Below are 14,858 nucleotides of genomic sequence, written 5' to 3' on the forward strand. Positions count from 1 at the left end.
TGAAATCTTAAGTGCCTTTTTAAAATGCTGTGAAGACGTTAAAAACTAACTTAAAACTAATTCAAATTATTTATTAAAATGATTATCCAATAAAAATAGATGTCATTTCGATTGATTTTATTTGTTCTGATTTGTCTGTAAAAGTAGATTTAGTTTTGATTGATTTTTCTTGTTTGAATTATTTGTTTTTCTCTGTGTACGCGTGCTTTTGGGGCATTTGTGTGTGTGTGCTCGTGCAAGTTTATTAGCGCATTTGTGACTTTTTGTAGTGCACTCATGGGCTGACTGCAATTTAATGGAAACTGTATATCCGTTTAACCCATGTTCGTGCTCCGCAGAACGCCGATGCACCTGGCGACGTCTGTTGAAGCCGGGTCCGGGAAACGCCTCCTCAGTGCTGCACGCCCACTCCGCCAATTCCACGGACACTGACCTCAGCACATTGGACAACCACGAGCTCTGGCTGCCCGATTCCAGGTAAGCAGTCCTCGCCAGCTAATGTTATGTATGTAAATTACCATATATATTATTTGTATCTGTAGCATAAAGGAACCCACGCCCACGACAATGACGGCTCTGCATCAGTTTGGAGCCGAGATGCTGAAGCTATCCCGTGGCCTGGAGTCGGTGGCCTCCTCGTCCACCACGGGTTCGCCCACCAAATCCGAATTTTCCATATCGAATCACCTGCAGCTGCAATACCCATGCAGTCCCCAGCGATACGCCCCCCACCACGCCTCCGCCCTGCAGCCGCACCAGCCACATCATCATCATCATCACCACCAGCAGCCGGGTGGCGTCTACCACCAGCAGACCTCGCCCAAGGGTCGCCAGGGAACCACAGTCCTCGGTCTGTCCACCACCACGCTTGGAATAGAGCGGGAGAGCACCCGGAACTCCTTGGCCAGCAGTCGCATGGGAGGCGAGCAGAGTGATGGGTAAGTCCTAAGCGGGATTTCCTTGAATCATAATAGCCTTAATCGTTTTCAGCAATTTATAATGATTATTTTAGCTCTCATTATAAAGAAAATAAATAAGGGCGTACATTTGATATTTTATATTTGTTTTAAAGTGTTCAAATGTTATCTTAAAAATGTATTGCTTGCTTTATTACAAAGAGTGTTTAAAATGTACTGCTTGCTTTCTTAAAAAGAGTGTTTAATACACAATATGTTTAAGTCCATAATTAAACTACAAATATCACTTATTGACAAATGAATATTAAATTAAAATGTTTTTAAATTACTTGACAATCACTTAGCATTTACTAGAGTTAAAAGAAACTGCCAAAAACCAATTAAACCCTCCTACATTTGTAAAGTGATGCTAAAGGATAATTAAATTTGTTCCCCATTTAAGCAACAACCAGAATTTCCATTGTAACAAATAATATTATCACAGACAATTAAATTCATTCAACTTTATCCTTTCCGTGCGGCCCGCAAGTTTCAGTGACATTTTGCCATGCCCCTGCAGAATCGTAGACAATTGTGTGTTTTGTGAAAGAAATCCTGCGAAGTACCTGGAAAAACGTGAAGTTTCCTTGGTCCTTCGCCTGACAAAAGGACAAACAGCTGCGACCGGCAAACCGTTTTGCTAGAGTGATCCTTTCTAGTCACTCGCTGTTCCTTTTGTTGTCGCAGTCTCAGCCGGTTTTCGAGTCCCAGTCCGAGTTTTCTGGGCCCGGGTGCCCATTTCAGGCCAAGTGTGCTGACCACACCAAAAGCCAAGGCAACTGCTCACCTCGAGTCCTCTTTTTTTTGTGACTCGTTTACTTTCTCCTTTTCCATTTATTTTTTTAGCATTGCCTTTTATTGTCCTTCCGTTTTCGACTTGTTGTGAAATTTTTCGTAATAATTAATTTTTTTTTACGTTGTCGTTTTCCTTTTTGTCGGTGCAAAATGGTTTTTCTCTTCGTTTTTTTTTTTTGGGCAAAAGGAGAGGTACTGCCTTTTTATTTGGCATTCGAGCCGCTCAAGTGATTTTGGCGTCGACGTCAACTGTGGCCTTTTGCTTAAATGTGTTTTTCATTAATTTTCTAATTTTAGCCGACTGGCTTATGTTGGGATAAGAGATGCGCCCTGAAATTCAATTAAAAAATTGAAATCATGGAAAGCGAGTATTTTTATATTTTCAAGAATGTAATAAGAAATCAAAGCATGGTTCGACTGGATTATGAATAAAGATGGTCATGTTAATGGGCAGTCAGGTGGACATAATAAATAAAAAATTAGATTCAAAATCAAAAGCAATGGTGTGAAACTTCAATAAGAAAATTATTTTATCTTATCATTAATTTTGCATTTCTTAACTACATTTATTTCCAATCAGGTTTATGTTATTTGTATTTAATGCCATTTAAATGCTTGTAACTCTTTTCATAACATTTGCTATTGCTTTATTTATTTAATTAAATTTGAACTTTAATATTTAAAACTACCAGTTTGCCTTTAAGCTCCAATAAAAGGCAGCTCAACTCACGAAATGACTGAACATTTTATCCTCTTCAGACCTTCTCTTTTTGCACAATTCCTTATTCACGTTTATATATCATATATCTGTGACTGTGCGCTTTTCATCGAACTGACTGGATCGAATATTGGGTATTGTGCCTCATATCTGCCACATTGTTTGACAGTTGAACGAATTTGCACAATCAATAAAATGGATTTCGGCTTTGGCTTCTTTTTGTGCGCATTGGATGCAAAGTGGCAAAGGATGAAACGAAAGAAACGAAACGGGGTCAAAGTCGAGTGGCTTTTAATTGTTGGACAATTTGTCGTCTCATGCAGGGAAGTTAACAAATGATGTTGACTACACAAGTATTCTAATTTTCGGGATTTCACGCACATAATGACAATGACGGCGGAAGTGTGTAGAACATGGCTTCAGATTCAGATTCCGCTTAAAATCCCTCCCCAAATGAATTTTCCAGCGAGCCTCCAGCCATGTCCTGATGAGCTTGGCAGCTGTTTGATGCCTTTGTGACTGAAACAATAACAAACTTGGCATCAGCGCGTCTTTGTTACACTTGCATAATGAGAAGTTGGCCATATCCCCATTGCTTAGCCCTGTTCCAACGCATCTCAATTTATGCGCACGTCTCGTGCAAACAAATCAAAAACGCGAAGGATGCATAATGAGCTGACATCCTTATCCAGCGTCTTAGTCCCCGAGCCTCCTCCGTCCCCTGCGCTCTGCCCTTCACCCCCACTTGCCCTCCTGTCAGCTAACGCCTTCATTAGCAGCTAACCACGCCCCCATCGTCCCCCCTCCGTCTTGGCCAAATAAAGTTGGCGCGCATTTGCATGCAAGGCAAACGGGCGGTAAGACAAAAACCGCAAAGGCAGCTCGGAAATTTATGCGCTTTATTAAAATGAATGCAAAATGAGCTGAAGAAAGGAGCCTGCTCTCAACACTAGAAAGAATAAATCCGAAATAAAATAAAAGAATTTAAATTAAATTAAAAGTAGGTAATGAAACCATTTCATATTTGGGTTTTATTAAATACTATTTAATAAAGTTCCGAGTTTTAATCAAATTGCTTTTCAACATTTTTGCCCATTTTTGAAAAACAATGTTGTTTACAAAAAGTAAACCAAATTCCAGTTCCACCTCAAAAAGAATATCCATTTTCTCAGTGTACCACAAACAGCAGTGAAAATGAAAAGAAAAGCCCTAAGAAAAAATGTTGGCTGGCGGTGGACCACAAAGCGCAAACAAAAAAAATTTTGCCTACTTCGCAGCGTGCCACGACACAGGTGAACGAAACGAGCTGACCACAAAGCGTGCTGGCTGTTGCCTCAATTGCTGTTAGCGAGTGTTCACTGCATTGTTTTTGGCACCCTGCCTTCGAATAGAGTTTTGCCAATTGGCTGCGCAATTTTAATTAAAAATGTACAACGCCGAAGGAGATAAATTTCAACGGGCAAAGAAATGACACGGAATGGGTGGTAAATCAATAAATCGGTGGGGTGTAACATTGACATATTTATATACTTGCATTATTAAAACCACCATATTTATATACTTGCATTATTAAAACCACATGGTGTCCCTCTGCTTTGCATTGCTTTAAGTAAATTCGAAGTTAAATGTATTCCTATTAATTTGATATAAATTTTTGCCAATCGGCTTATTAAAATACTGTGATATATTCTGACTTATCCGTTTTGGCAGCTGCTCAATTTAGAAATCGGCTTAGATTTTCTCATTGACGATTACTTTTACCTAATCAGGCAGCTTAAAGGGTTTATTTTCTAAATATCATTATATCAAAAACATTCTCTTTATTGAAAGCTTAAATCGAATTTTAATGATGATAAGTGTAAGCCAAACTAAGTGTAGAGATACTAAAGATGTCAGAGTTGACATAATTAATTACAAGATCTATACGTTAATTTGCATATTAAATACCACTTTGTTTTTTTTCAGGACTCTCTCGCAGCTTTCCCAGCGACTGAGGGCGTATAAAAACCGACGGCGGGCTTCGTCCGCGGTTCCAGGACGAGATCGACGCTCTGGGCAGGAGGATGCCGATGAGGATCTGGACACTCCAACGTCCACGCTGCGTCGCCACAAGCGCCATAATAGTCTGCCCAAGAATGCGCTCTACCCACGACACACCACCCTACAGGAGAGCCTCGATGACGACGACGACGAGGAGGATGAGAGGGCGCGGCACAAGGACTCGCCATCGAAGACCAAGATCTGCCACTCGGACACCGAACTGGATCCACCGCAGAACGCAAAGCAGTGTCATGCGAATGGCCAGGACCACCAGACGGACTACCTACAGCTGCCCTCCGTTTGCACCTGTCCGTATTTCGGGGATAGACCGCTCCAGAACTGTGTGAAAACGGCGGAGGTGAAGATCATTTCATCCGCCTTCCGGGTGACCACCACCACCACGGCGGTGAGCAGTTCGCCCAGCGAAATGGAGCTGCTCATGTGCAGTGGTGGCAAGAAGAAGTCGCTGACCTCCAGCGTGAGTGCTGGCATGACGGGTGGATCGGCAGGCGGAGGAGCAGGAGGAGGAGGACCTCCTGCCACATGTGGCTCCACCCTGAGTCCACACTCGGCCCACAATCAGGGCAGTTCCCTGACGGTCCAGAGTGACGGCAGTGGCTATCTGGCGGCCCCGGGAACACCCTGTCCTGGCAGACGAAAGTTGAGCATCTCGAAGACCGCTTCGGTGGTCACCTGGGACTCCAGTCGACATCGCAGGCGGGGCAGCAGTTTTGGCGGCGTGCGAACATCCCTCCTGCTGACCCCCACCAAAACGGCCACCGCCTCCACTTCATCCACGCCCTTGAGAAGATCGGCTACGCTGAGGAGTCACCAGAACATGAACTATCAGGGGGCGGGTGAATGTGGTGGCAAGGCCAGGACGGACCACATCCTCGCCCTGCATGTTGCAGCGCCAGCAGACAGTGCGATCCCATCACTCGCGGAACTCCAGTGTGATCTCGAGGAACTCCTCCCGCCACGGCAGGATCATCCGGCTGGAGCAGAAGGCCACCAAGGTGCTGGGGGTGGTGTTCTTCACCTTCGTGATCCTGTGGTCGCCCTTCTTCGTCCTGAATCTCCTGCCCACCGTGTGTGCGGAGTGCGAGGAGCGGATCAGCCATTGGGTCTTCGACGTGGTCACTTGGCTGGGCTATGCCAGCTCCATGGTGAACCCGATCTTCTACACCATCTTCAACAAGGTGTTCCGGCAGGCGTTCAAGAAGGTCCTGCTCTGCAGGTATTCCAACACGAGTGCCTGGCGACCGAGTAGATAGCAGACGCCCGTCAAGCCGGGAAAACTCAAGGCGAATCCGCACAAGTGCGCCAGTGTGGACTTTCAGGATTCCAGCGCTCCAGTGCGGGGTGTCCTTAAAAAGAGTGTATGTATATAAATGCAAAGACAACACAAACGGTCATTTCGCCTGCGGTTAACCGCACAACGTGTCGTATACGCAATCTCGGAGGGATGAATACCATATCCCCCACTCCACCGCTTGCACGTGTGTCCTTGGGGCTTAAGCGCTTATGTGCCTCTAATTAATTTCAAATTCAATTTGCATGCCATCGAAAACACGTGGCCAAGAACCGGATCGGCTTGGAGTCTCTCATCCCCGCCGGATTGCCAAGGGTCTGGGATTAAGTTTGGCGCAGACAATGGCATCCTCTTGTGGTCCCACTGCGAATTACGATTTCCCTCGGCTTTCAACAGACGGTGAGGATGCAATTAATTGTGGAATGTTTGTTTTGGAATAACATAATCTGGGCAACCCATTTAACTTTGTTGAGTGGTCGGTTAAACTCTACTGCACTCATGGCAGATATCTAAAATATTCAGTAAATTCCTTTCCAACTTCCCAGGTACTCTTTTTTAATTCTAAAAACTTTAGACTGGGAAACATTTTTATTGCATTTTAAGAATTTAATGCCGCCTGCAAAACCCAAAAATGTTTTAATTTCTTTGCGCCAATCTCTTTAAATGTTTTGGTTTTGCAAATACCAATCGATAAACGCTATTTTGTTTCGGCATTTGGCAATTATGCATTAAATTTATGGCAAATTTCCTACCCGCAAATGCATAAAGAATTTCATGGGGATCCATTAAAGTAACCGACACGTACACAAATCCACGGCAATTTGTGACTTTTGTTGTTTGTTCGTGTGGTTGCCAATGCTCTTGGCCCACTAGATTGCTATTTTTATTTGAAAAGTTCATTCATTTTGTTTTATTTCTGTGGCCAAATGAAAAATTTCAGCTGGTCACGTAAGAATTTGACGGTCAGGATGTGGATGTGGATGAGGATGTGAATTGAGGATCCCAGTGGCCAGGAGGTACAATCCTGGGGCCAAGAAAAAAAAACGAAAAGTCGGAGCAGCTGGCTGAAGGACATCAAACAACAAGAGGCCAACTGTAATAACGAAAGCCGGATGAAAGTTTCCAATGTGCTGCCAAGTTTTAAAGCCCCAGATGAGCGGTTCGCGTTTTGGATGGGGGGCAAATGATAGGTAATGACGCCATTAGTGGCAGCCACTCAAAGGACCTGCCTGTCTCGATGACACCTCACAAACAGCCGGCAAAATTTGTACCATTTTTGCTGACAAATTTTTAGCGCCCCCATCATCCCAACGAACATTTGCACAGCAGGCGACGTGGGCTGAAAATGCTGAAAACAGACATAAGGAAACCCCCGTGGCACTTGGAAATTTATAGCAATTTTATCGCCGGCGGAAATATTTTTTCCACTTCATTGAATCCTTGGCAGAGGCAGGTCGCGCCTGGGTCGCAAAGTGTCGCACTCGGGGAACTTCATTGAACTTTAATGGCAGGCCGTCGGGCAAACAACAAAGGCCCACGTCCGTTTCCTCTATCACCTCCACATCCGCTGATTCGGCAACATATGCTCGTTTGGGGGCAAGAAATAAAAAACTAGCAGATGGAAATCCATTACAGCAGCCAGATTACCCTGAAAAGTTTCAAAAACTTATTTCTTACTCATGAAATTCGAGAGAGCAAATAGTGGGTTATCAAAAACTTTCTCAGATTTTCTTTCTCTATTTAATTTCTACACTTTCAGAATAGTTGTCTTTTTAAGGTGTTTCCATAAAAAGGACAATATATGTTAATCTTTGTTAAATGTTTTATAAATCACTTTCAGTGCTGAAACCGGAAACTTTAAGGTGCAGCCATTCTTGATCACAAAATAGTCTAAGAAATGTTGAAGCTCAAGTACCAATGTAAGGAACTTTTCTGTGACCATAAACTAAACTTTTCCTAGCTTTATTGGTCTGATTAAAAAGTTGCCGAGCTTTTAATGTAATTGAAAGAAAATAGCGTAGACAACAGTAGCAAATACTCAACACGGATTAAACCATTGTCTGAACCATAGAAGATCTAGAACCATTTCACAATATCATAAGTTTAAAACGAATTTAAGACAAACTCACGGCAAACTAAATATAACTTGTAATCGATGTTTTAAATGGTAAACACTTACTACTAAGACGATAGTACACTGTAAATTGTAGATTGATCATTGGTTTATGAAGTAAACCAAGAAAGGGGAGCATTGTGACAAAACGCTTTTACCAGTAGTCCTAGTTATAAGGAGTGGCATTCCGCGGATGCAAACTCTATACCTAAACTGATCTATGGAATAAGTAACTCTTTGTAAATAACCAGTTGTGTACTATTTGTTTTTAGCTTAAGGGAGTGATTGGAGTCGAAGAGCCCGTCAAGCTTGTGCCCTGATTAGTTTAGACTGCTGTGTTGCTTGATCGGGATGTTATGTGATTTGTAGACAGATGGGACATATTTACGATAGTAAACTAACTATTACACACCTCCAAACTGGACAATGGGTAACAGAGAGCATTTTCTATGGGGTCAAACTTATGGTTTCCATACTGAGAAACTTTCGAATTTGTAAAAGAAATAAGAAACACATAACCCGAAACCAAGTTCAAGTTGCTTGCGTGTTTTACATAGATGTTTAGCCATAAGAAGCTGAATTAATCAAAATTGCTATCACCGAGACAGATAAATACCAATAAATATATTAAAAGTGGAAGTCTAAATAGCCCGAAATGACATATCCCCATATATAAGTGTGTATTTTATGATAGCCATAGCGAATCCTTCCTAACCTAAGTCAAAGACACTGAATCGTAGATAAAGAAATATGTGAAACATATTAGCTATAATGTATTATGATTTGTACAAATGTTTTCTGATTGTATTTGATTTATATTAAATGTGCATTACATAAATTGCCTGCCACAGAGTTTTATTGAAAAAATGTATTCTGCAATAAGTGTGCAAAAAGTGGGAGTAAAAAAGGTTTAAAAACTCACAGGAAACCCACATATAACACCATACAAATAATTCAGATGAATCCCACGCATTGATATCCTTATGAAATTACACTTAATTAAACAGCGAACTGGATTGTGCAGTACCTTACTTATTGGCAGGCAAGTATGTGTATATTTGTAGCCACTGCATTATTTTTTCAGACCATTAAAAAAAGCAAATTAATATAATCTATGTTTTGCTTGTAAAGTTTTGCATTTTAAATGCCAAGGTAACATGTCCTGACAATAATTAGCTGGGTAATTTGCCACAATCCCAGTTAAATTGAGGGCTTTTGAAAGGATGCAGCAAAAATAGAAAAACACCCTGATACAGCTGCCATTCCAATTGAATTTGCGCCGCCCACGTTGTGCCCACTCAAGCGATATTGCGTATACGACCAGTTGACCAGCGTGGGTGACATTCAACTGCAGTGTGGGCAGCACTCAAGCGTCAAACCAAACAGAACTGAGCTTGCTGCATTACCGTCACAAGTTAAGTGATAATAATTATTATTTCCGCCACTTGACAAATTAATGCACACTAATGCCGCACAAATTTGGTGCATCAAGAGGCCGCAGATTTTCGCGGAATACGCAGAGCAAATCCCCCAACAAAGTCGCAAGAGGAAAAGCAAAGAAAAAAGAAAACCAAAAAACCGTAAAAAAAAAGCAAAGTCAAAATTGCGACTACTCAGCGTCTCTTAATTTTATTTGCAGCTTTAAGGGCTCGTAAAATAGCGAAGAAAAGCGTAGGGGCTGTTTAATGGATTCCCTGTGCCCTTTGCCCACTTCCCTTGATGTTCGCTGAAAAAAAGTCTCCTTCACTTGAGAAAAAAGATGCCATAATAAACGGTTTTCTGTGCAAAGCGACAACGCCGCCAACTTGAAATTTCTGGCCAAGAGCGCCTCTGGGTGGGCGGTAAAAAATGGAAAGCATTCCCCAAAACTCTGAAGCACTTTCATGCGCTTTTAATCTGCATATGTCTGCGCTCAAAGGTGCGGGTAATAATAGTCTTTTTTCCTTTTTCGTAAATATTTTCGAATGCAAAAGCGGTTTGCGAAAAAGAATGGCGGCTGTAGACCTGCACTCAAATCTGCGAGCCTACAATGAAGCGGCGAGCGAAAAAACCACTCACTTTTGTTTGTTTATTGGTCGCACATATCAGCGAAACAACAAAGTAAAGTGAACCCGCAGTTGGCGTTAAAAATATTTTTGTTTCGCGAATAAAAACACAGACAAAAGTTGGGGCAATCGACCAATTATTACCCTACGAAATGTGAAAAGGCGATTAATATTTATTTGCACCTACTTACTTAAGGCAGAGGAAACAAAATCGCTAGATTTAAATCCCAAGATACAAAGGCAAGTGAGCCATCAATAAAAATATGTTTCACAAAAGAAATCCTTTTGCATAAATGCCTTAAAAGTGGAACCTAAAATCACCTTTTGCATGCCACTTCCCTTAAATGCCAAGGCTGATTGTGTAACAGGATTTCGCAGTCCTTATGTTCAATTGCCAACAAATTGTATGCAGTTTCTGTCGAACTGCAGGGTATGAAAAGCCTCACTTGCTGCAGATCTCGTCTTCCTGCCAAATGGACCAGCCATCGTACATATGTATGTATATACGTATCGCAGCAGGGAAATGGGGAAATCGTGCCACCTGCCATGAGAACTGTGTACATTGATTGCATTGATTTATGGCCCAGATGCTGCTCCATGTCGCTTGTTGCGCACTTTATGGCCATTTCGATTGGCTCTTTGCATCAGCACAAAAGGCTGAATTGCAATGCCTTGCCTTTTCCAAAGTGCCATGCAATTCTGCAACATTTTAAAGCCGCTTTGCGGCAGAAAGCCTGCCCACACAGACTAAGGGCTCCACAAGAGCCCATGAAACTATGGCCACATTATGCCGAATCACAATCAAATGGCAAGGCGTTGACAATGAAAGGATGCCATCGGTAGAAGAACAAGCCCATGTATTTCAGTGTATCCCCATTCCAACAGCATACATATTGGTGGGCGGCTTTGAATTCACTTATAAGAGTGTCTCAATGTATGCACCAATATTTCAAGACCAAATAATTCATTACCAAATTCAAGGCTATTTTAAAAAGCATACCTTAAGTCCCCTGCACAAGAGACGTTAAAACCTTTGGGGGTTATTGTAGGATTCCCAATTAAGTGGATTAGAAATTGAATACGTAATCACTGTCATTTTCAAACATTAGTTCATTATTCCCGACATTTATGGAAAATTTAATTAAATTAAAATAATAATAAGCATCCGGAGATCTTTAGTTTTTTTAAAAGGAAGTTTCTAAGACTTGGATTGGGATCAGAACTGAGACATTGAAAGGGTAACGCTGCAGGCAGCTAACCGAAAGCTTGCATTTATCTTTGCCTGACAAATTGCCGAGCAGGTAAGGAAGCCGTCAACAAGGATATCCACTCACCACCCACACGGCTCTCCTTAATGGGAAATTATATGCGTCTTTGTTTTGCTTCGGCCTGTGTGTGTGTGTGACTTGGAGGGAGTCCTTTGTACCGACCACAGGCGTAAACCCGTTGGCTAAATCGCTTACAATTTATGTGACAGCATTAACCCGACAAAACCGCACTCACAAAACCCTATTTACCTTGACATTGCGTATGCGACATGTTGCACAATTCAGAGGCAAACAGGCTCGGAAATTCAGAATTACTCGTCTCAATGTGACAGCATGCAAATGTAATATGAAGTAATAATGAAATTACACCAAAATGGCCAAGCTCTTTGACATCAACAGTTGAGGCTGTTCTGATTCGATTACCGCCCCCAAAATGATGACAGCAACACCATTTTGACAAGTTCCCTTCTGAAGTGTGAATTAAATCAGAGTTCATTTGATCAGGCCCACCTGCTGCTTAATACATTTCGAAGGTAGGCAAATTTTAAATGAAAAGTATTATATTTATAAATTTGTGCCACCTTTCATATTCGATGTTTGATAATTAATTTAATGAAGAATTAATAGAAAAAATGTAAAGAACAAATTTAAAGAACAAATTTATTACTTAAGAAGATTTATTAATGCTAGGAAGCATCCTTTTTATAATCTAAAAATGGGTTTCAAGGCATCAAAAATCAGCGTCAAATCAAACAGGCTATTTTGAAATGATAATTTCCCCAGCCCGGTTTTCCCCAAGAAAAACTTGAGTGCGAGTTGGCATGCCGCTGCTGACATCCCATATTGATTGCTTTCAATTAAAATACCGCCAGTTGACTGCCGAAAAAGTTGACACGGCATGCCTTTGTGTTAATTTAATTTCACGAGACTACTTCAAAGTTGTCGGTTGAAAGGCGGAGTGGTGTTGGTGGGATATTGACAGCAATGCCAGTGGCTAGATCCTGTCAGTTCTATGCGGGCACTCTAGACAGTTTTTGTTGGCCCATTGCCAGGACACTGACAGGACGACGGACAGGATCTGGGAGGAAATTTAGTTTTCATTCATCCACTCAACTTTAATTCACTCAGTAGAAGCTTGGGTTTAAAATCGAATTAGTTTTTTGTACACAAGGCTAATGGGCTTAAACAAAATAAAGACCATTCGCATTCTTTCAAAGGGAAACCTTTTAAACCCATTCAGAAACAATATTTTAGAGAATTAAGCCACGATTAATTAGAAGTATGCCACTTTAAAATCGTATGTCTGTAAAAAAAGTTATGGGCTTAGAAGTACAGATTTTTGGTCACTTTTCTGCAAAGTCATTTTTTGAAAATTAGGAAAGGGCTTACATTGTTGAAAATGACGAAAAATCGACCCAAAAATAAAAACAAAAGTGAAAACACAGATTTTTGGAGGTTTAATCCACAATTATTTAGAGATATGCCACTTTAAAATCGAATGTCTGTAGGAAAAGTTATGGGCGCAGAAGTGCAGTTTTTAACCACTTTTCTCCAAAGCCATTTTTAGAAAATTTGGAAAGGGGTTACATTGTAAAAATGACGAAAAATCGACCCAAAAAAAAAAAAAAAGTTAAGTACGCAGATTTTTAGAGAATTAAGCCAGGATCATTTAGAGATATGCCATTTTAAAATCCGATTTCTGTACGAAAAGTTATGGGCTTAGCAGTGCAGTATTTGGACACTTTTCTGCAAAGTTATTTTTCGAAAATTTGGAAAGTGGATACATTGTAAAAATGACCAAAAATCGACCCAAAATCACAAACCAAGATGAGTATACAGATTTTTTGGGGACTTAACCACAATCATTTTAAAGTATGCCATTTTCAAATCGGATGCCTGCAACAAAAGTTATGGGCTTAGAAGATCAGCTTTTGGGTCACTTTTCAGCAAGGCCATTTTTAGAAAGGGGTTACATTGTAAAAATTATGAAAAATCGACCCAAAATTACTAACCAAGATAAGTTTACAGATTTTTAGAGGATTAAACCACAATCATTTTAAAGTATGCCATTTCGAAATCGGATGTCAGCAACAAAAGTTATGGGCAGAAGAGCAGCTTTTAGGTCAATTTTCTACAAAGGAATTTTTCAAAAATTTGGATTGTATTTTTCATACTTCCATTTTTTTTTTATACAAATTACTCAGGTGAAGCCAGGAAGAGCACTATTATATTTTAATAAGAATGGAAACGAAGCAAATAGTTTTTTTTAACTTTTTTAATTTATTTCTTTGATTAACATTTTCAAAAATCTGCTTTCCCATGATGAAATGGCGGCTAATGTCAGCAGTTGTTCAAGATGGTTTGATTTATCCTGCCAATTATTGTCCCAGCTTAAGTCCCCATTTGTGGGCTTTGCCCGCTTGCCGATGCAAATGCTCATGCCATTGAATGCATTATTTTTCCAGCTAATCCCATGGAAACGGGGCACTTCGATAGTTGGTTTTTCTCCTCAGGCTGGTTGCGATGTCCTGCTTCCCGTTGCCATGACATCGACTGGCATTTGCCGGGCGAAATATGGCAGGACATTTGTCTAAAGGGCGGGCAGCTCAACTGTGCAGTGCGCTTATCAAATATCGTGTAATATAAATGTCCTGCTGGCTCCGGCAGACACGCATAAAGGTAGTTAGCGTGGAGAGGAAGCGGAAGTGGAGAAAGTGAAAGGCATTTCCGCAGACGAAACCGAACCGAGCGAGAGGGCACCAAAAAAGCACAATACAAAGGAAACAAAAAGGTAATCATCTGAGCGCGATGGGGGCGCCCAAAGTAGGCGGCAAAAACTGAAACAAATGAGTCTCTATAAATACACACGTAGCAATGCCCCATTCACATTCCTCAGCCCCCAATTTTATCCAAAGTTACAGCAAGTCACCGAGCGGAGAAAGGAAAAACTTTTCGCTATGTATGGGTGTCTGGGTATTTGTGTCTGTGACACAATGAAAAATGCAAAGCGCAAATGAGTTGAAAACTTTTCCATAAGTTTGTGTGCGTACGACGTGCAATCGCAAAATTAAAGGCGACTTTTAGGCTTCTTACAAAATCTGTGAACTTTGTTCAACAGATACGCGTAGACATAATGGCGAACCAAATTTTAAGTGGGTACATAAGCTGCCTTTCAAATTTTGTCCCGTCAAAGGGAATATTTCCCTGCCTTTTAGGCTTACGTTCGGCAAGAGTTAATACTACTCGCAATATTTACTATTTAGCCAACAAAAAACGCAATTTGAAGCAGCTCTACTTAACAAAGGGAATTGATAACAAGAAATCAAATTAAAAGGTAAAATTTTGTATAGTTTCCAATAAATTATATATAGTGCTGGTGGGCAATGCTCCTTACCATTTTACAAACATAATACAATTTATGTGGCTGCAAACGTAAGTAATCCTTGCCATTTCTCCCACATAAAGAGCATCTAATTATTGCTTTGCAGAATGTTAACACTTTCGCAATGGGAAGTCCCCCCAAAATTTGTTGGGAAAAGGGCTGTTTATCAGTGACAAGCCAAAGGCAAAAGAGACATGGGACTTAAGGCCGCTTTTCGCGGAGGTTCGTT

At 41.1% G+C, this 14,858-nt stretch overlaps 1 protein-coding gene across 1 annotated transcript in view; it reads left to right on the forward strand.

Moving 5' to 3' along the window:
* Nucleotides 1-6,174, forward strand: part of LOC108052063 — a 44,741-nt gene extending 38,567 nt beyond the window's left edge. Inside the window, 4 exon segments of the mRNA XM_044458572.1 lie at nucleotides 339-477; nucleotides 543-938; nucleotides 4,435-5,392; nucleotides 5,394-6,174. Of these exon segments, the coding sequence (XP_044314507.1) occupies nucleotides 339-477; nucleotides 543-938; nucleotides 4,435-5,392; nucleotides 5,394-5,900 (2,000 nt within the window). The 3' untranslated portion in view covers nucleotides 5,901-6,174.
* Nucleotides 6,175-14,858: the final 8,684 nt, after the last annotated feature.

The sequence above is a fragment of the Drosophila rhopaloa genome, unplaced genomic scaffold (genome assembly GCF_018152115.1).
Source record: "Drosophila rhopaloa isolate 14029-0021.01 unplaced genomic scaffold, ASM1815211v1 contig_167, whole genome shotgun sequence".
In the NCBI taxonomy this organism is placed as follows: Eukaryota; Metazoa; Arthropoda; class Insecta; order Diptera; family Drosophilidae; genus Drosophila; species Drosophila rhopaloa.